Genomic DNA, 22,427 nt, shown 5'->3' on the forward strand with positions numbered 1-22,427 from the left:
TACATAATGTATAATGCACATATTACACACAAAACCGTTAAGAGATAATTTCTGAATTTGTCAAACCGAAAGTCCATTATCCGTTTGTAGTCTTATCCCACCGTGAAACTACAACACCCAAGTACTGTTTAGTTTCCCCAAATGTCCAGTAGCGGCGCCTGTACAGAGCTGTTGCTGATTGACGTGACGCAGAACGAATAATTTACTGCCGATTTTAGCGGCAACCAATCACATCAATGACAAGGGAGACGTGGGGCCTGTCTCAGAGCATCCACCAATAGTTTAGCAGCATACAGAAGGGTGGATTATTGATTCAAGGAGAATATTGCAACGGGCCAAATAATAATAGAGAGTGTAAAGTGATTTGGGGCAGGACAAGCCAACTTAGACGACCTGAACACACACAACTGAGCACCGGCCATCGCCTACGGTGTAACACACTGGCAGATGATGTAAATAAGCGAGGTCCGACCAGGCGCATAGTTACTCCACTACGTATCCACGCTTGCGACGTAACATTGATATTCACTGATCTTGCGCATCGAGGTTTTTACATCTGCACTTTCCTTCTTCAAGGAACAGGATTGGGCACCACCAGAACGTGACTGCTTTGAGTCAAGAATAAGAAGGTAAGACTGCATTCTCGCATGTAATCCCTTCATCAGATCCGATGATGCACGTTTTTTTTAGACTGCTGTCGTAATCTGTTATATTACATGTATGATGTGTAAAAGTTGCTGTCCTACTAAACATTAGCTGCATGATGGGTAAACTTAATCATAAGTCTATTTATTTTCAATGAACAGACAGCCGTGTCTTCTGCAGTAAATATTTATGAAACAGAGAGTTTGTTTTTTGAAGTCGTGCAGCATGCGACCAAAAGGCATGCTTTCCTGTTTGCTAACCCATGTGCCAACTGAATGAATCAAACTGGACAAGCTGTTGGGTTTAGCTCACTTGATTGACCTATAAACTATTCGCCAACACATAGCCAAACATAAACCCTTCATTACTGCAAGTCAGTTTGAAAAGCAAAGCAGCAAGCAGCTTTCTAATGAGAAAGTGGTTATTCAACTTCAGGTTCAAGTTGGCAGATGTCGATGGCATTTTAATCGTAATCAAGATACCTTTTTTATTTTATATTTTTTAGTTTTTTTATTGACACGTTAACCACGAGCCTTTTATTTGTGGAAGGATTACAAACCAGATTACAAATATTGGGGAATCTTTATCTTGTTTATGGCAAAGTTGCATTGGTTACCTGAATGTCATGCATGGGGGGGGGTTAGGATAAACCATATCTCTTTTATAAAAGGTTCTTCTGCAGCTATGTTAATTAATGTCCAGTTTAAAAATATTTTTGATGGGTTGAGCCTTGAGTGGAAATTATTCATAATTGAGAGCTTAAAAAGGAATTAAAATTGAAAGATTAAAAATGAACGTCACACAGAAAGGTGATTTTAAATACCTTAAAATAAATATTGATACACATTACATTTACACTACAGTGATCTACAGTTTCTCTTATGTAAATAATCTTGATGTCCATAAACCATTTTTTCCCTCTAAATTCAACAAGATCCTCTGCAATTTACAGCTATGCTGTTGTCACTGCAATAAAATATGAAGTTGGAAGTTCTTGGATTTGCTCTTGGTCACATTACCATAGTAAGAGAATCACCCTTGACTCAGATTTTTGTTATATTAAACACAGTAACATAACACTGAGCATGCTTTATGAAAAGCAGCAGGTGTCTGATAATATGACACTATGATCATCTCCTGGAATCTGATGACTCTTGAACTCTGGGATATATCCGAGTCATCATCAGCCACGTGGTGGGAACCTGTGAAGTGCCAAAAGCAGGAATATCTATCTATCTATCTATCTATCTATCTATCTATCTATCTATCTATCTATCTATCTATCTATCTATCTATCTATCTGTCTATCTGTCTGTCTATCTGTCTATCTGTCTGTCTATCTGTCTATCTAGTAGATTAAAACATTTAAATCAGAAGAACAAACAGAAGAAAGTTTAAACATTGGATTGGCCTTATGTTTGAGTGTAACAGACAAATGAATCCACTTTGTCCGTTGCTTTAACGAGTAATAAAGGTTTAGTAGATCGAATACGAAAAGAGGCAGTTTTTTTTCCCATTGTAAATGCAAATGAATGGCCTTGTGTTCTCACAGCATAAATCGGGCTGTGTGTGAGTTTGTAAGTGGATCTGTTTTCTTTTGAGTGGAGTACAATTCTTTTTTTTTTTCCTTTTTTTTTATATAGGAAACCACAGGCTGTGCCAACATACTCCTGAGTTAAAAGTTTAATCTGAATGGTTCAGTAAACCTCTCTCATAGCCACCTGCTTCCATCCAGTCAGGAAGATATGATCATTTTGCAACCAACTCCCCCCTCACTATCTTACATGCCCCATTACACATGCAGAATGCGAACAATTACATTGCCCCATCTCCATACTGTCCTAAACTCTCACACTATTGTTTACAGCAGCTTCAGTTTGTGTCTCTGCCGCAGAGCTCGTGTGACCGTGCCATGTTCTCTCTCAGCCAGGACAGACACTGTATTGTTGTGATTTTGGCAGAGGGATGTTCCTTATTTAAGAGCAGACAAGTTTAAGGAACAGTTGAACCACTCCGTAACCACAGAATAGTTTGAGTGAAATGAGACCCCTTAAATGTGCTCCCAGAAGAAATCAGCCTAAACGTTTCTTAAACAATTATGTGTTTTGCTGATTCGGTATAAATGCATGTTTTTTTCTCTGCCCTTTCATCTGAGGGGCCATATATGCTGTGCAAATATCTTTCCTCTGAAGCAGGAAGACCTTTGAGCACGTTTTTGCAATATCCCCTTAGTTATCAAATGCATGTTTTCTTTAGAAAGTTGGCAAATATGAACAAAGTGGTGTTTCTTTTAATGAATTGATTTAAAGCATTGATTTTTCAACTGGTTTTGCGTCAGTACATTGGATGTCATTTGACCCATCAGAGTACCAGGATGGTTAAAAAAAAAAAAAAAGTAACATAATGTTCCTAAACAGAAGATTTCAATAGTATCACCATGGACCGCATAGTTCAAACAGTAAGCAAAGTTATTAACATGACATGGAATGATTAGAGAAATCAAAATTGTCTTATACATAAAATGAAGTACAAACTTTGGGTCAAATGGTGTTTTAGGAATGCATGTTATATTGTTACAATATCACTATTTCCTGACATATGATATTTAAATGTGCATGTTCAGTTTTCTTAATTTTACATTTATATCATTTAGTAACCATGTTTAAGGAATAGTTCACCCAAAAACAAAAAGTTGCCCTCAGGCCATCCAAGATGTAGATGTGTTTGTTTCTTCTTTGGAACAGACAGGAACAATTTTGCATTACATAACTTGCTGACCGCTGGATCCTCTGCAGCGAATGGGTGCCATCAGAATGAGAGTTCAAACAGCTGAAAAAACATCTGTTTCCTAAATGCATCTTATTTATTGTTTTTTTTCTCTTTTACTCGGATGAATGTCCCAATATGATGGAATTTTTTTTATGTGTCACCAAAGTGCATCCCTGTCTTGCTCAAATACAACAGATAAGAGATAATATGATTCTCCAAAAACAAAATCTTTATTCATACTATGTTATTTCGGTCAACACACTCTATTACAAAGTAAGTGCAAAATACTGCATCCCTGCACACATGGCACAAATGATGCACTGTGTCTCTCAGTATCTGGTTGACATGACTGTGCATGAATTGGGGTATAACTTTTGTGTTCGTGGTTAAAATAAGATGTTCATGCACTGAGTAGTTGGTACCCTGATATAAATGAAATTGTGGTGTGCATCATGGCAGGCGTGGAGTACTGGTGTGTTCACTGTGCAGACTCATTGGCATGATTGAGAGCAAACGTGAGAGGTCACGGCCTACAGCAGGGTGTGGCCAAGTAAAATATAAAAAATCGCTTACTTTATTTTAAATATAGCTGAAATAGCTCCTTGTCACAAAAAACTAAACAAAAACAAAAAAAAACAGTCACAGCAACAATGAGAAAGTAGCTAAATATGGTGACAAAATCCCCAAATTGGTAACATGGGCACCAGACTGAAAGGAATGCTAAAGGTGTACCTTGGCCACCCTACACACACGGGACTGACCGCTCGCTCGCACCAACAGGACGAGGAGGGCTCAGTGTGACTCTCTACACTGCTCTCAGCCTGAGGGATTCTACTCTTTCAGTCTTTGAGGAGACATGGAAAACAGCGCATACCGCAAGAACGGTATAATGGAAAATATTAGTGGTTTTGAAACCGTGAAATTTTCAGATTGCGGTATACCTTGAAACCGGTAATCGGCCCATGTCTAGTTGGGGTGCCTAAATTCCCTTGTTGTATTTAAAATGATTGATCAAATTTTTTTTATTGTTGTATTTTTTTATTTATTTAGTCTAAATAGCACAATTCAGTATAATATGCTATTTAGCCCTTTTAATTGCATTTAACATGTTGTTTTTAATTCTTAACAATTTTCTTTTCTTTAAAAAAAAAGAAATGAACCCATGGAGTTTTAGTTACGGTTTAGTTAGTAATTTTTCATTGAATGTAAGTGAGAGCACACTCGATGCACTGATGGTTTTTGCCTCTTGACACCTGAATAGTAGTAGATAAGCCAAGTGAGCTATTTTACTTTTTGATTGCACACACATCATGTTTTGATTCAGTCATGTTCTTTCATCAGATTTTTAATGTGAATCTCCTTTTATTGTCTGTTTTCTAGGCTATTCTGCCCTTGTCTCCTGTCTCCTCATAGTCTCTCTGGTCCTCCAGTGTTTCCCACTGAGATTAATCGGCACTGCTGTTGTTTCAGGTGTTCAGTCTCAGCTTTTTAAGCTGTGCGCTTGGGCAATATGATATTGTGTTTTGTTCAGTTTGGCCCTGTGGGCACTGGACTGTATTCATGTTTTGCAGTGGTATGCGGATATGCTTGAAATACAGCTTTTTTTCTCTCTTTTTTTTAAGACAGCCTTGAGTATCTTCTCACAGAGTAGAGGCCAGTATTTCTTGTTGATAGTTTATTTATTTGCTCATTTGTACTCTATCAAGCTTGCTTTCTTGTCTCATGCATTCTTATCTTGGACCTCACCTTCCCTTTAGTTTGAGCGTTGACTCTTTTTATTATCTCCATAAAAGCAGTAGCTGGGCTCCTGTGAGAGAGGCTACTAATCACTTTGGTTCTTTAGAAATGCAGATAACACTCAGAAGATATCGCTACAGCAAAATAAGCTTTTGTAACCCATCTATCTTTGCTCTCGCTTACTAGATGCTGCTGCAGGTGGGAGGAAAGCGCTTCGCCCTGGGCCTGTTGGCCATCAGGAGGGTGTGGAGTATGACCCGCTCCGCCCATACCGCACCCCACACTCTGGAATACAAACCCATCAAAAAGGTCATGGTGGCCAACCGAGGTGCGTCAGTGTTCAGTATGGATTACAAACTGATTGCACACTGCATGCTGTGCTGTACATACTAGTGTATACTAAGCTTAAAGGGATAATAACTCACCCTCATGTCGTTCCTAACCAGTAAGACCTCCGTTCATCTTTGGAACACAGTTTAAGATATTTTAGATTTAGTCCGAGAGCTCTCAGTCCCTCCATTGAAACTGTGTACGGTATACTGTCCATGTCCAGAAAGGTAAGAAAAACATCATCAAAGTAGTCCATGTGACATCAGAGGGTCAGTTAGAATTTGTTGAAGCATCGAAAATACATTTTGGTCCAAAAATAGCAAAAACTACAACTTTATTCAGCATTGTCTTCTCTTCCGTGTCTGTTGTGAGAGAGAGTTCAAAACAAAGCAGTTTGTGATATCCGGTTCGTGAACGAATCATTCGATGAAACCGGATCTTTTTGAACCAGTTCACCAAATCGAACTGAATCGTTTGAAGCCATTTTTAGAATATATTTTTAATGTCTGTTTTTCTAACAACACGAATGCATGTAGTTCTGCTTCTTGTTATTAGACAGAATTCTGATGTCAGTGTATTTCTTAAAATAGCATTATAGATTCCTTCAGCTGCAGAAATCATAAAGGCAGTTATTTGTTTTTAGTCTCTCTCTGTCCTCCTCGGGTATAAAAACACATGATGGCATAAATTAATTGTATTTTCTTGAATTGTATTTAATTCAATGCTTTTTGCAGGAGAGATTGCCATCCGGGTGTTCAGGGCCTGCACAGAGCTGGGGATCCGCACAGTGGCCGTCTACTCTGAGCAGGACACGGGCCAGATGCACAGACAAAAGGCAGATGAAGCTTACCTCATTGGGAAGGGGCTGCCACCTGTAGCAGCCTACCTGCATATACCAGACATCATCAAAGTGGCCAAGGTCAGACTTTGCACCTGAGTGCTTTTCTGTTAATCTTTTGCACCAGATTACATTACATACAGATTGCGTACATTTACTTTTTTCAAGAATTTGTAATGTATTTTTTTGCAAGTATAATATGACATTTCTAATTTAACATTTAAAATGTTGTGTGTGTGAAAAAAAAAGTTTGCAAAAAGTTTTTTTTTTTGCTCAGCAAAAAGATGTCTCCGAAAACCATATTTTCGAGTTTTGCACTTATGAAAATGTAGGATATATAGCATTGACACAACAGCTGACAGATCCATCAGCTGGCCCAAAACACTCTAAATGACAGTGATCCTGAATCCGCGTGAGAACTGTGTTTGGTGTGGAGTGTATTCACATGTTGTTAACACCTGCAGCTTTTGTTGAAAGTGTTTGTGTTTCAGCAGATTAGGATCTCGTGACATGTAAACTACACACACAGCTTGTTATCGGTTATCAGTTATCGGACCGAGCAAAAACAAGTCTGTGAAGAGCAGTAATTGTATATAATTATGCCTTCTGACAAAGGGTTCAGAGTCTGACTGAGAAGAGATGGTAGTTTAATTGTAAAATAATAATCGTTCTTCCACATCTCATTTTCTGATTAAATGCCTCAGGCAACAATCAATGGACAACCAGACAGTCAATGGCTTAATCAATGAATAAATCCATGGCTTTAACAGCTTGTCAGTTTAACACTATGCCTTATGTGTCTTAGAAAATGACCCATGTCGTGTTAAGCACACGTAACATTCCTAACCTCTTGCCTCGGCTTGTTTAGAGAACTAAGTCGGCTAACCTTGAATACAGGCTACTAAACAAAACTTTTAGCTGTTTACAGAAAGCTGTTTCTACATTTCATAAGAATTTTTCAATGAAACGATAGTTCAGCAGTACAGCATTTATTTGAAATGGAAATATATCACGTTTGATCAGTACAATGCATCTTTACTGAATGAAAGTGTTTATTTGCGAAGAAAGCTGAGATGACTCCAGACTTTTGAACCGTAGTGTATTTGAATCATCAGACCGATGATTCAAATACACTACGGTTCAAAAGTCTGGAGTCATCTCAGCTGTCTTCGGTGTCATCTCTTATCATTCTCAAAAATAAACAACAAGGTGACAGCATCACAGTCATTTGAATAGATATTACAGGATTTCACCGTGAGAGAATACTTGTGCTGGCAATTGGTGATATTTTGCAATCTGTGTCTGGCAGGAGAATGACGTGGATGCCATCCACCCAGGTTACGGCTTCCTGTCAGAACGAGCAGATTTCGCTCAGGCGTGCGTGGATGCTGGGGTCCGTTTTATCGGCCCCACCCCAGACGTGGTGCGCCAGATGGGGGACAAAGTTGAGGCCCGTTCCATTGCCATCAGTGCAGGTGAAGCATACGTCAACAGGTCTCCTAGGGGGAACACCATTCGGTTTTCTCTCTTATCACATCTTATCATCATTATTTGAGATCCTGGGAGACTGACTCTACAGCATTTACATTTACATGCTTCATGGGAGTGGACGAATAAAAAAAAAAGAAAAAAAAAGAAAGAAAACGCATGTAATGAAGCAGATGTGTCTGGTCATCCTGCAGGTGTGCCGGTGGTACCTGGAACAGACGCTCCCATCTCGTCTTTGCAGGAAGCTCAGGAGTTTTCCAACACTTACGGATTCCCGATTATCTTCAAGGCTGCCTACGGAGGAGGAGGACGTGGAATGAGAGTGGTCAGGGAGTATGAGGTACTATGGCCAAGAGTAACACTATTTGTGTAGGATTGGAACACATTAATATTTGCTCGGTTCCTTCTGAGTTACATTTGTGATCTTTGACAACGGAGGACTTTTAAATGAACGCAAAATTGTGTGCACTTTACTCTTGATTTACTTGTGCTGTATGAATTGGTTTGCTGGCTATTTGCACTGGGAGACTCTATGGCTTCGTGTGTTATCAGGAACTAGAGGAGAACTATCAGCGTGCGTACTCTGAGGCCCTGGCAGCCTTTGGCAATGGAGCTCTGTTTGTGGAAAAGTTCATTGAGAAACCCAGACACATCGAGGTGCAGATCTTGGGTGAGTGAACTGCAGATCAAGTATTTTAATATTAAAGGAATGGTCCATCATCATTCACTCACCCTCATGACATTCCAAACATGTATTACATTCCGTCTACTGTGGAACACAAAAGGAAAACTGTTGATCTTTGTTCTTGAAGTTTTCAATTGTAAAAAGGACACAAGCACTATAAAAGTGGCCCACATGACTTGTTTGCTACAGTTTTTTGAAGCCGTGTAGTAGCTTAGTGCGAGGTAAGACTAAGATTTAAATCTTCATTCACAAAAAATCTTCCCCTTTAGTTAGTTATTAAACTCTCACCGGATCGAGTCGGTAGATATGTTTACAATCTTTGTCAATCTGAATGAATCCAAATTTTTGGGGCATTCGCAGTGCCAAGTTGCTATGTTCAAGTCAGAAAATCTTTTTTTTTTTTTTTTTAAACATGAAATATTAAAAACAAAAATATTCCTTATGAAAGATCTACTCTACTCAAATTTTCATTCAGATTGATCTCAAATTAAATGTTTATATGAAGACTCTTCAGTCTGATTCAACCTGATTACAAATTATTTCTTTCTTTTTTTTCTTAGTTTTTTTATTGATTTGAGCACTTTTACACAACCAACCTTTGACCAAAGTGCTGTACAATAAGTAAACCCATAATAAAACCATATTAAAACATAAAACACAACACTAAAACCACTCATTTGCTTGTAGGTTTACCTGATCAGTCCAAGCTATGAATAAATCATTTAGAAATGTTGAAAAGATCGAATGTCTCACAAAGCAACTAATTGTGTATGAATCGATACTTCTCTCATGGACAAACCATGCAAAGCAAAGGTGTGATGTCAAGATTTCCAAGCTTCAGAAGAAATGATATACACAAGTCGTGTATAGCTTTTATAATATATTTCTTATTAGAGTCTGAAAACTTCAGTCCTCATTTATTGCAATTGAATGTAAAAGAGCAACAAGGACTTTCAAATGTTTCCTTTTGTGTCCCATGGAAAGAAAGTCACTAAGGTTTGGAAAGACATAAGGATGGATAAGTAAATAGTTCTACTTTTTTTTTTTTTTTTTGTCTGGTATATGATTAAAACATTAGCACACTGTTCTCAACAATGAACAGAATGGTGCAGTTCTCTGTTTCCTGCTGATATGCATAGTGCATTATTGATTAGTCATATGATTGTTTGTTATTATATTTTGGAGAAATACTGGCAGATGGGTTTGTTTACAGTGCCAGATGGGTTTAAGACTTCTGTGTAACGCTCAATGAGTTGATCAGTCCTTTGTGTGTAGGCGATAAATACGGCAATGTCATTCACCTGTACGAGAGGGACTGCTCTATCCAGAGGAGACACCAGAAGGTGGTGGAGATCGCACCGGCCACACAGCTGGACCAACACCTCAGAGACCGACTCACTGCTGACTCCGTCAACCTCGCTCGACAGGTACAAGTGAAAACATCTGACAGATGGTAGCACTGGCTTTTTTCCAAACTGTATACAAATGCTGATTTACAGAAGTTTACGGTTCGAAAGTAATGTATGGATAAACTGCTGCTCAAACATTGAGTTTTAATGGATGTTATGAGTGAAACGACTTGATCTGAATAACTTGATATTACCACAGAATCTCACTGACTAGACCTGCTCATCTCTACAGTTTTTGTCTTTATATGAAGACATCCATTAAATGTAGTAAATATTTTGTCTTGACGTATATTAACTATTTTAGGCAATTGACTTAATTTATTGTCCTGGAAGAACACATTTTAGCCAACAGAACGTTTTAGTTTAAAGCGCAAAATTAAACCATTATAAATTAATATTATTTAATACTAGTAATTGAATAATAATAATGGCAATATAATAGTAGTAGTAGTAGTAGTAGAAATAATGATTAAATTATAAAACTATTTAATAAATGAAAAGAAGTATTAAATTGAATGATTAACATTATATAATGAAAATAATTTTTGGATACTGTACTTACGAACACAAATCTCCTGAAAGAATAACATTATATTAATAAGTGCACATTTCTTTATGCATTTTTTTCAGTGGTACAGAAGAAGCATATTCACAAAGCTAACTACACCGTAACTATTAGTAGTTTACAGTGTTCTGCACTGTTCATCTCACACTTGTCAAGCGGGTCAGTCTCCGATTACTGACCGTTTTTTTTTTTTTTTAAAAGTAATATATTTCTAGACTTTTCTTGTTCGAAAACATTTATAGTGTATTGCATAATATATGGCATTGTTTTTTTTCTCGTCATATCTGTTTACAGTACGTTTAGTTAAAATTTTTACTACATGAATTTTTTATTATTATTTTTATTGGCAGCTAGTAAGAATGAAGTCATTTAGAAAACAAAATGGTGTGAATGTAAATGTAGGTTGATTGCTGTACCTGAGGATGCAGTACAGTGAATTAGACAGCAGGTGGCGCTGCGGTGCCTTTGGATGAATAACAATTATAATCAAACTTTTCCATTCATCCATTTCACTGCATAAACATGTCTGTTTTTGCTGCAGCACACAAGCTGTTAAAGAAACACACTAACATCTGCTTTAAAGAGAGTAACAAAGCTCCTGAATATCTCTATAGCAATCCATTACTTTTATTGATAACCAGTTTCCTCCATAAAACTACTTGTGCCATGTTTTTCAAATCATATCCAGATGGGTCTTGACACTGATATCTGTTTATTATTACAGGAGTTTTTTATTTTATTTTATTTCTTCATATGTTGTTCATCTGGCTGACTCTGATCTCTTTATGCCAGTCTGAGCGAGCATATGCACAGCCTGCACTGGCATTTGGGGAGGTTTGAACCTCTCAATTCTGATTTTAATTTTTTATCTGCTGGAGATATGAGAGAGAGTGGTGCTTTTTCTTTAGCAGAGATTTTTGGCACCAGCTTACAAAAATAATGGGAAAATCTGAAGCTGCACAGCAACCCAAGTGAGTTTATCCTTTGATAAGCTCCTCCCCTCTTGGTCATTGTTGCTAACCGAGACAAACCTTACAGTATTTTTCAAACAAACCATAATTTTAAGTAATATTAATAGGTTCTAATGAACTGGATATTATTTTTAAGTAGGCCAAAATGTATAAGGACATTTTACAGCAATTTTTATCAGCAATTTTTCTTTTAAAGAAATTGTTAAATAACATAACGTGATTAGAAAGTGACGTGACATTCAGCCAAGTATGGTGACACATACTCAGAATTTGTGCTCTACTTTTAACCCATCCAAAGTGCACACACACAGAGCAGTGAACACACACACACCCAGAGCAGTGGGCAGCCATTTATGCTGCGGCGCCCGGGGAGCAGTTGGGGGTTCAGTGCCTTGCTCAAGGGCACCTAAGTCGTAGTATTGAGGGTGGAGAGAGCACTGTACATGCACTTCCCCCACCCACAATTCCCTCCGGCCCGAGACTCGAACTCACAACCCTTCAATTGCGAGTCTGACTCTCTAACCATTAGGACATGACTTCCCTCGAAGAAACCGCACAGATTGCAGATCAGAATCAAGCCAAACACTTTGTTGGAAAAAAAGCAGCTTTTGAAAAGAATGAAATCTGATAACATCAGTGTTAAGTGAACAGAACATGCTCACCTGGCACTATGAACTCTGCTTTGACCCTAATCAATAAGTAAATGAATTAACATTTAACTTAGTAAGCTTAATTTACCTTGGAGCAAATGTTGGTGTCCTTACTGAATTGTACTTGTTCATTTGGGAATGAAGGCTGACATATGACAGCATGCACCTGTCAGGGTTTATTTAAAGATTTGGAAGAGGAAAAAAATAAGTTTTTATCCTCTGTGGCTGATCCGGTAACAACATTTAACACATTTCTGCATAAATTCTGAATTCAGTTTAAAGGAACCAACACAGGACTTCCATGTACTCGAGAAAAGAGCAAAGGCTTGTCTGATACTATTGCAGATGGCATCAGCTGCTAACAATATTGATCATTAAAATTTTTTTGAGGCTGAGTTTTTCTTTTGTAACACAAACTACAGACCCTGTTCGCCATTTAAACAGTTTTTGCTCTTAAAGGGACATTCACCCAAAAAATGTTTAATCCGGTCATTAATTACTAACCCTCATGACGTTCCGAACCCATAAGACCTTCATTTGTCTTCAGAACACAAATTAAGATATTTTTGATGAAATCCGAGAGCTTTCTGACCCTCCATAGACATCAATGCACCTGAAATGTTACCAGGCCTAGAAAGGTAGTAAGGAAATTGTTAAAATAGTCCATGTAACATCAGTGGTTTAACCGTAATGTTATGAAGCTACGAGAATACTTTTTGTGCACAAGGGACACAAAAATAATGTTTTTTTTTTCTTTGCGCACAGAAAGGTATTCTCATAGCTTCATAACATTACGGTTAAACCACTGATGTTACATGGACTAGTTTAACAATGTCCTTACTACCTTTCTGGACCTGGTAACATTTCAGGTGCATTGATGTCTATGGAGGGTCAGAAAGCTCTCAGATTTCAATAAAAATATCTTAATTTGTATTCTGAAGACGAACTAAGGCTTTACGGGTTAGGAACGACAATAAATGACAGAATTTTCATTTTTGAGTGAATTGTCCCCATTCAGCTCGTGTCACATATAAATGCAAGTAGAGTTCTCAGTCTGATTTAAGCAAGACATTTATACAAGCTGAAAACTCAAGCCACACTTGACAGTTAGCTTGCCATCAAAAGAGTTACAGTATTTCTTGACAGGTGCTTTTTGCTGCATCTTTGATCAAGTGCCAATGAGGATACATGTGCATGTCTGTCATTTTGGATAAAAATGTCTGAAGAAATGCATAAACTGAAATGGAAACCCGCTATTGCCCTCTGTTGTGTTCTCTATCATTATTGGTATTGAATGTGCTGCTCCAATGTGTTTATATTTGAAGTTCTGATGCGTTTTTGAGTGACATTTGAAAGCTGTATTTGAAGAGCGCACATTATTGACTGACTATTGACATGTGCCTGTGCCGATGATCTGACCTCATGAGAGAGAGTCATTCTGAACTCAGTATATTGAAGCCTGCTTCTGAAGGGAAAAGATTAATTACTCTCAGACTGGGTGCAGATTTAATTGACTTCTCTGGTATGAAGTAGAAGAATTGCTTGAAATTGTTCAACTTCAGTGTTTCATCTTTTGCGTTTAATGCTTTTGCAATTTTAGTCACATTAAAGGGAGAGTTAACCCTACTCACCCTCTTGTCATTCCAAACCTGACTTTCTTCTGTGAAATTGTGTTGGTGTTAATAGGGTACAATGTAATTTTGGACCTTAATATATATATTTTTTTATATCATGTTTTATGGCCCGCAGAAGAAAGTCATGCACGACATGAGGGTGAGAAAATGATGACACAATTTCACTTTTGAGTGAACTATCCCTTTAACAACCAAGGGAAGTAAATTTCATATTTGAACATGTAATATCCGTTTCAGCAAGTGGACTCAGAACATCACACATGTTTCTGTTAAGCCACTTGCAATTCATTTCATTTAATGGTCGGCAGTAGTTTTTGCAATTTCTGTTGACCTGTTTGTGCGAGCATGTGTAATCATGTCCACGCACAGATACACCACGTCTCTCTATATGCGCAATTGCAAGCCTGCCTTGCAGAGTTTGTCAGTCTGATGAATCACAAACATGACATTTCTTGCATAGTATTTTTTAATACATAGCAATTTTAGATAGAGAGATCTTGAATAAAAATGCATGATTATATTTGGATAGACTGGAATCTTCTGCCACGCTGAAAAGATTAATTTATTGGTGCAGAGTTCCTGTTGATGACTTCTGAATTCAACAGACACTACAGATAAAATAGTGTGCTGGTCACCCGTCTTTCACTCCTTCTGGACTCTCTGCTGTCAGTTGTCTGGCATTCTGGAGATTATGAATGTATTAGCATTTAAGTGCATGCGTGTGTGAGCGTGAGAAATCTAGTGTGTGTGTGTGTGTGTGTGTGTGTGTGTCCGTATAAGAAGTGAGGGAACTTGGTGAAGGAGGAGAGCAAGAGAGATGAAGAGAGTGAGCGAGTTAAAATCTCTCCTCCATCTGTTCTATCATATGGACGAGGGAAATGGAGAAGATGGCCAGGCTTTCAGATTTCTCAGAGCAAGCTTTAAAACCTCATTTGAGCATTTAACATGTTCCCTTAGACACTTGAAGCTCCCCTCAGTCTCATGTCCTATTGCTGAGTACAGCTTTTTTTTTAAGGGCAGTGGGATGTATTCCTTTGTTCTCTCACGCTTCATCTTTAATGTCAAAGAAAATTCTCCCTAGATCTTTTAATTGTCTGATTCCTCTTTTGGAAGTGTGATAGAAGTGTCATATGATTCTGTAAGAACGAAATGGCCTGTCACCATCATGTTTAGGACTGTGTGTTACAGAAATGTGAATGTCATGTGTGACAAGGTTTCCTGTTCTTCATATTGGGGCAAACATGACTTAACCCTTTAGCAGAAGTTAAACACCGTTTCCAACAGTAGCCGTAAGAATATAAACTGTAGTGTTCCATGAGACAGGTGATTTTTCTGATTTATGATACTTCTCTTAGATATGTGGTATTGTTTTAAACATTTAATTAGATAAGTAGTTTGCATAAGCATTAATGAATTGCATTGTGCCAAATCTATACATATAATCCTTTATAATAATCCTTTTAGAAAGGGAACCGATTTGATGGTAACAGGGTTGATGATTTTGCCAGTTATTTATCCTCAGGTTGTGAAACTATAATGCATTTGTTTTGTTTTTGTTTTAGTTTTTTTTTTTTTTTTGGAGAACTTAATACTAAATGTCTACAAATATACACTTGGTAACAGAGTTGACCTGTTAACTTGTGCCCTACTCACTGACAAAACTAAACGTATGATAAAATTATTAAAATGAGTGGACTTTCAGTGAAGGTTACTTTCTTAAAGTTTATTTTATTTATTTTTTTGAATGATTTGTTACTTTAATAGGGCAGAAAGATCATGGTCACAGGGTTGATTTTTAAAAACACGACTTTTAAATAATACTTTATTTTCTTTGTAAGTTTACGTTCATGCTTTAGGTTTTAGTTCCATTTTAATATTTCATTGTCTTTCGAAATGTAACAGAGTTGAACTTGATGGTAACAGGGTTGATTGTTTTGCCAGGTAGTTATGTGTAAAGTTTTGAAACTACTAAGATTTATTTGAATAATTTCATAATAATGTTTACAAATATGTATACTTGGTAACAGAGCTGAAAAGTTAAGATTGTGCCCTAATCACAAACATAAACATTAGATAAAATGATGCAGCCTTAATTAGTGGAGTTTACTTTGTAAAGGGTGATGTGATTTTGACAATTTGTTTATTTGAAATGATTTATTATGCAACCTAAGGACACAACTTTAAAATCTTTTTGATGATACATTGTCAACTGGAAATATAACCACTTAATAGAGACAATAAACACAATGTTTGGTTTTATTTCCATTGTAATATATAATTAACCCTAATTAAATTAACCCTAGCTAAAAAAAGGTTAAAAAACAAAATAGACAAAATTCTTTTTATTTATATGTACATGTAACAGATATCATCTGTTTATAGGTTTACTCAACCATGTGCTACAGAGTTGAGACATCTCATCCATGTCCTTACTAATAAAAAGAGAGAATGTGGCGGTGTTCTGTCTGACCTTCAGAGCTATCGCCATTTCATGCTCCCCTTTTTTTTTTGCTGGATGTCTGTCTTTTTGTTCCTTTATGTTCTCTGAGGGCCTGAAGCATGTTTGCCGGCACAGATTCCTCTCAATAGTTCATACACTTCTCTGTGTTGACCCCATGATGGTCAGCCTTGTAATTTGTCCTTTTTGCCGTAGCCCTGTTAAATGGATAACCATGTTGTCATGGAGGAAGGAAAATGTGGGAAGACTCTCCTCACCAATTATGTTACACACCTTTCATTGACCTTGTTCTTCTTGGGGGGCCGCTTAATGTTGTGGTCACTATTGCAGCTTTTTTATATGCTGGTTAGACATATAATATGGAATTAAATGGTATTAACATGACAAAAACATCCCGCCAGTTTTAATGCCTTTTTGTTTCATGTCAGCTGTTGCCATGGAGACAGTTGCTCCACCCACAGTGCCTGAAGCACAGGTTGGGGATCACAGCTTTGACTCAACGCTCACTGTCATAAACCCCGTTTGCATGCGTTTTAGGCATGCTGAGGTTAATTGTGAACAGAAAGCATCTTCGCTGCTAATCATCAGTAATAGATTAGGGTATTTACATAACGCTGTTTAACTCCAGTGATTGCATGTCGTTCTTCTGCCAGAATCGGTTTTCTCACTCTTACTTCTGTCTCTTTCGTGCAAGGATTTAACTGAATCTACAAGTGTTAAGGAATAGTTCACCCGAATATCATTTACACATCCTATCATCCCTCATATTATTCAAAGTGTTAGGCAGAATATCTGAGCTGCTCTTTTTGGTACAACAAAATTGGATGGCAAAAAAAAAAAGGAATACATAAAATTGCAAATTGTCTATTTTCATCCCATATTTTCGTTTTGATGTAAAACACAAACGCAGCAGTGATTTTAAGATGAATGTCAGGGCTTCTGTTTTGAATACATGGAAAATGGATTTGACACTATGATGATGTGAAAAGTGATTTAGACTGAAACTCAAAAAAGAGCTATTAAAGCAGTCTGTGACTCATACAACCCTTATTCAGAGTCTTATGAAGTTTGCCGGTTTTCTCTTGTCATGTGACAAACTATGAATAAATGGACAAAAGTGAGAGTTTGATGGCTACACCACAGGAGACATTATTAGTAAACACTGACACATTTCTCAGACCGTTCCTCACACAAAGCTATCAAATGACTTCAGAAGACTTCAATGTAGCCTCTCAAATGGTAAACGCTGCTTTTATGAAATTTTAATGCTGCTTTTTTGTCCTTTTTTTAGCTTGGCAGTATAAAATCGCAATCCACTTTCCTTGCCTCTATTCAGGTTTCATGATGGAAAATAATTTGGGGTTTAATATATGTCTATATACAAATGTATAAAATAAAAATGAAAGAATGTAAATGTAATTAAAACTACTATATTTGATAAAACAGTAAAAATATAATCTTGTGATTTAAAGTAACTTAAAATGTTCCTCTGACACAGCTGATTTTTCCTTTATTAGTTTTTTTTCTTTGTGGAAATCATTATAATTTTGTTTACAGGATTCTTTGATAAATAAAGCAGCTTTTATTTGAAATCTGAATCTTGTGTAACATTATAAATGTCTTTACTGTTGCAATAAAAGAAAATTATATAATAAAATATCACATGCTAGACTTCTTGTAAATAGGGATTAAGATTGTGCATTCATGTATTTAAAGGTTTAAGGAAAATATAGAATTTTAATAGAAACTTAGTGGAAATGATATCTGATTGTTCCATTGGGATGAAAAAAAAAGTCTGAAGTTTTAGTTGAATAATTTAATTCATAATAATTGACCACGAATTTGAATTTGAGACAGTTTTCCTTGAATGGTGGTCACAGCTCTTCTTTTAAGCTCCTCTTCTGTTTCTCTCTTCTTCTGTCGGTTATAATTTCATATATTGACTCTTCCTCCCTCTTCGTCCTCTTCTGTTTTTAGCAGACCCTGTTTATGCCTTGAATGTTGTGAAGTAATTAGAAATTGTATCAAGCTGTGAAACTCATAATTGCTCATCTCTCTCCCTTCTTTATCACCCTATTTAGTCCTCTCGGTGGAATGCCATCTGTCCCCCTCTCTTGCTCTCCATCCTTTTCTCCTTTCATTTTACCCATTTAATTACCTGTCTACCTTTCTTTTCATGGGCATTGTGCTCTGTCTTGTTTAGTTTCATCTGTTTCATTGCGATGGTCTAATAATTCTAATCTGCTCGCTGTATTTCAGCACATGGTTGAGAAGGTGCTGAGAATGATGGATGTTCTCAAGTCTTAACTGTACAGTCTTCATGTCTTCTTGTGGTCTCACAGGGCTTGCGAGATTTTCGAATAGGTGTGAGTGTGAATATCAGCCAGGAATTTGAAGGGTTGCTTGTTTGATCTCAGTGTGTGTTGGCAGCCATTTATCAAGGATGCTTTACACTCCAAACACTACTGTGTGTGTGTGAGAGGCGGTGTGTATCCAAATGTGTTGCATTAGGAAATTTGGCAGCTGCGATAGGCCTAAGGACAAATTGGATTGCACTCCTGCGAAATTTGGGGACGGGATTGTGGTGTGTGTCAAGACGTGGCCCACTAAGAGGCAACCTGCTGTCTTGCTGCCTTTCCAATAATCCTTCCTTACACAATGTACTATAATTTCCACAAAAATATACCATACTATTATTGTTGCAAGAAAAATATGGTAACTTGATATTAGCCACAACTGTCATAAAAAAATTTAACTAGCATTATTTATGGTGGCATATTTTATGGATAACATACACTTAGTGTCCCATTACATACATGCAGTGTCCCATTAAAGACACATCCAGGTTCCTTTGGAGAAAGAATTGTTAGATAAACTATTATCTAGAAAAAATCAGTATGGAAGTAGTTTGTTGTACTCTATTTTACTGTATCAAGCTCAATCGTTCAACCCTGTTACTAAAGTTATTGTATGATAATCAAATATTTATTTGGTTAATTGGAACAAAGCTATTATTTTTTACATTTTTATATTTAATGTTTATTACTTGTAATCAACAAAATGATGCAGATCTTTCAAACTGTATTTAGTCCTGAGTTTGGTAAAAGGTGGCAACATGTACCTTTATTATCACCTTTATATAAAATTTGACTTGTATATGTCCAACTTTATCTGCACATATAGAGTACACATGTACAGTACTTACATCCGCTGTGACACTAGGGAATCACAAATTGTGCAAAAAGTTTTATTTTATTTTTCATTAGGATGTAAGTCTCTGAAAACATTGTAATTTTCATAGCCGTTTCATCTCTTTCCTCAGGTTGGATATGAGAATGCAGGCACAGTGGAGTTCCTGGTGGATAAACACGGTAAACATTACTTCATCGAGGTCAACTCCCGTCTGCAGGTGGAGCACACAGTTACTGAGGAGATCACAGAGTAAGTGTCTCTCCGTTCATGAAAAAGAATGGGTTGAAAAGTACAAATCAATCAGTAATGTTGCTGTGTTCTCGCTGATTTTGAGTATATGCATGTACAAACACACACACACACACACACACACACACACACACACACATATATATATATATATATATATACATACAGTACAGACCAAAAGTTTGGACACACCCTCTCATTCAAAGAGTTTTCTTTATTTTCATGACTATGAAAATTGTAGATTCAAACTGAAGGCATCAAAACTATGAATTAACACATGTGGAATTATATATGGAATTATATACATAACAAAAAAGTGTGAAACAACTGAAAATGTCATATTCTAGGTTCTTCAAAGTAGCCACCTTTTGCTTTGATAACTGCTTTGCACACTCTTGGCATTCTCTTGATGAGCTTCAAGAGGTAGTCACCTGAAATGGTCTTCCAACAGTCTTGAAGGAGTTCCCCGAGAGATGCTTAGCACTTGTTGGCCCTTTTGCCTTCTGTCTACAGTCCAGCTCACCCCTAAACCATCTCGATTGGGTTCAGGTCCGGTGACTGGAGGCCAGGTCATCTGGCGCAGCACCCCATCACTCTCCTTCTTGGTCAAATAGCCCTTGATGCCTTCAGTGTGACTCTACAATTTGAAAATAAAGAAAACTCTTTGAATGAGAAGGTGTGTCCAAACATTTGGTCTGTACTGTATATAATACATGCACACACACACAAAACTGAATGTTTATCAAATGCAAAAAATAATGATTCTGTTTTTGACCACCTGACTGTCTGACATTTAGATTCTGAGAAGATATGCTTTTTTTTTCTGCAAAATAATGACTCGGCTAAATATTCGTTGACATTTATGAAGACATTTTGTGTGGCCAAATGCAATTAAACTTGCATAACTGTGGGGCGATGTTCAGCAGCCCCATAACACTAATTAACACTCAAAATTTGTATTGTACTCCGTCTGTTAAAATGTCAGTGCACGACATCATCATCTTAGACCCTTTGAAACCTGTAAGATTCTCAGTGGGCTTGTATCTGAATCCCATCCTTCCTCATTTTAGTAAAAAGCTCAGATAGAAGCACGTCTTGAGAGGAGGGAAGTGGTTTGTTGTTATCTTTTCCATCCCAGAGGCTAAAGACACACAGAAGGAGAGCAAAATGTGTTAGTTTAAATATAGAGGGGGGAAAGTGATTCTTCTAACACCATTTTTAATGCCAACACATTTATTTTTTATTTTTTATATGGGCTGAATTCATATTGTGCCGGAAAAAAAAAAGATTATTAAAAACTCAAAGGATTAATTAATGTGTTAGAATTTTAAGTTTATACACATGCATGCTTGCATAAATGAGTACCGTATTTTCCGAACTAGAAGTTGCACTTTGTTTCATAGTTTGGCTGTTCCTGCGACTTATAGTCAGGTGCGACTTATTTATCAAAATTAATTTGACATGAACCGAGAGAAATGAACCAAGAGAAAACATTACCGTCTACGGCCGCGAGAGGGCGCTCTATACTGCCAGAGATGCTGCTCAGTGCTCCTGTAGTCTACACTGAGCAGCATAGAGCGCCCTCTCGTGGCTGTAGACGGTAATGTTTTCTCTTGGTTCTAAATGAATGCGACTTATAGTCCAGTGCGACTTATATATATTTTTTCCTCACCATGACGTATTTTTGGACTGATGCGACTTATACTCAGGTGCGACTTATAGTCCGAAAAATACGGTACATGTGATTTTGACCTTTCCAGACGATTTTGCATCTTTGCTGCTTGTCCTGACTTAGTGAATTCAGAGCGTGACTGTGCAGATGTACCAGGGTTCCATTCATTAAATTGAAATTGAAGCTGTCAGTTTGCAATTGGCATCGCGTGGCAACCCAGCTGTGAGAGAGAGGCCTCGGAAACGCATGATTGTAATGAACTTGATTTCCAGCTATCCAGCCAGCAGTTGGGCTTGTATGCCAAGACCTTCACCAGCAGCCACCTTCGGGTCCTCATACTGAGTCACTCTACATCCCTACACCTGCTCTGCTCTGCTAACTCTCTGGCTTTTACACTTGTCCGGGATCAAGTCTTCACACACACTCTGAAACTTGACTAGCCCGATTACACGGTGTGCATTCATGTTATGTCCAGTGCCAATCATTCTCACTCTTTTCAGCATGTGTTTTTATGTTAGATGTACTATTATATTAAATTTGTATATAAATTGTATGATCCAAAATTGAGAAATCTGGATCATTTGAAATATTTTAATTATACTGGATAGATTGTTCATGATGTGAAAGTTCAAATAGACAGTTTGTCTATTAAAAAAAGAAAAGGAAAAACTAGCCAGAAACAAATATAATGTGTAATACATAAATAATAATAATATGTGCAAAAAACAAAACAAGCAAAAAAATAAACCTTTTAAAATGGCTGTAGCTGACCAAGTGGGTATGAGCTTAAAGGCCCCGTTCTTTGTGATCCCATGTTTTAAACTTTAGTTAGTGTGTAATGTTGTTGTTAGAGTATAAATAATATCTGTACAATTCTAAAGCTCAAAGTTCAATGCCAAGCGAGATATTTTATTTAACAGAATTTGCCTACAAAAAACGACCCATTTGGACTACATCCCTCATGTTCCTGCAGTAATGACGTCACTAAAACGGTTTTTTGACTAACCTCCGCCCACAGGAATACACAAAAAAGGGGGCGTGGTCTTGTTAAAATAAGACTCCTGGGTCTTGCATACATCAAAAATAATGCATACATCAAAAATAAACATTTAATTATTACCCATTGTTTCTCTGT

The 22,427-nt window shown here is 37.1% G+C and overlaps 1 protein-coding gene across 1 annotated transcript in view; it reads left to right on the forward strand.

Moving 5' to 3' along the window:
* Positions 1–470: 470 nt before the first annotated feature.
* LOC132130641 (pyruvate carboxylase, mitochondrial) overlaps positions 471–22,427 on the forward strand; it is a 126,040-nt gene continuing 104,083 nt past the window's right edge. The window contains exons 1-8 of the mRNA XM_059542413.1: positions 471–629; positions 5,338–5,479; positions 6,216–6,400; positions 7,629–7,794; positions 8,002–8,147; positions 8,360–8,477; positions 9,768–9,919; positions 19,502–19,620. Coding sequence (XP_059398396.1) covers positions 5,338–5,479; positions 6,216–6,400; positions 7,629–7,794; positions 8,002–8,147; positions 8,360–8,477; positions 9,768–9,919; positions 19,502–19,620 — 1,028 coding nt within the window. The 5' untranslated portion in view covers positions 471–629. The remainder of the gene's footprint in view (positions 630–5,337; positions 5,480–6,215; positions 6,401–7,628; positions 7,795–8,001; positions 8,148–8,359; positions 8,478–9,767; positions 9,920–19,501; positions 19,621–22,427) is intronic.

Source organism: Carassius carassius, chromosome 47 (genome assembly GCF_963082965.1).
Source record: "Carassius carassius chromosome 47, fCarCar2.1, whole genome shotgun sequence".
In the NCBI taxonomy this organism is placed as follows: domain Eukaryota; kingdom Metazoa; phylum Chordata; class Actinopteri; order Cypriniformes; family Cyprinidae; genus Carassius; species Carassius carassius.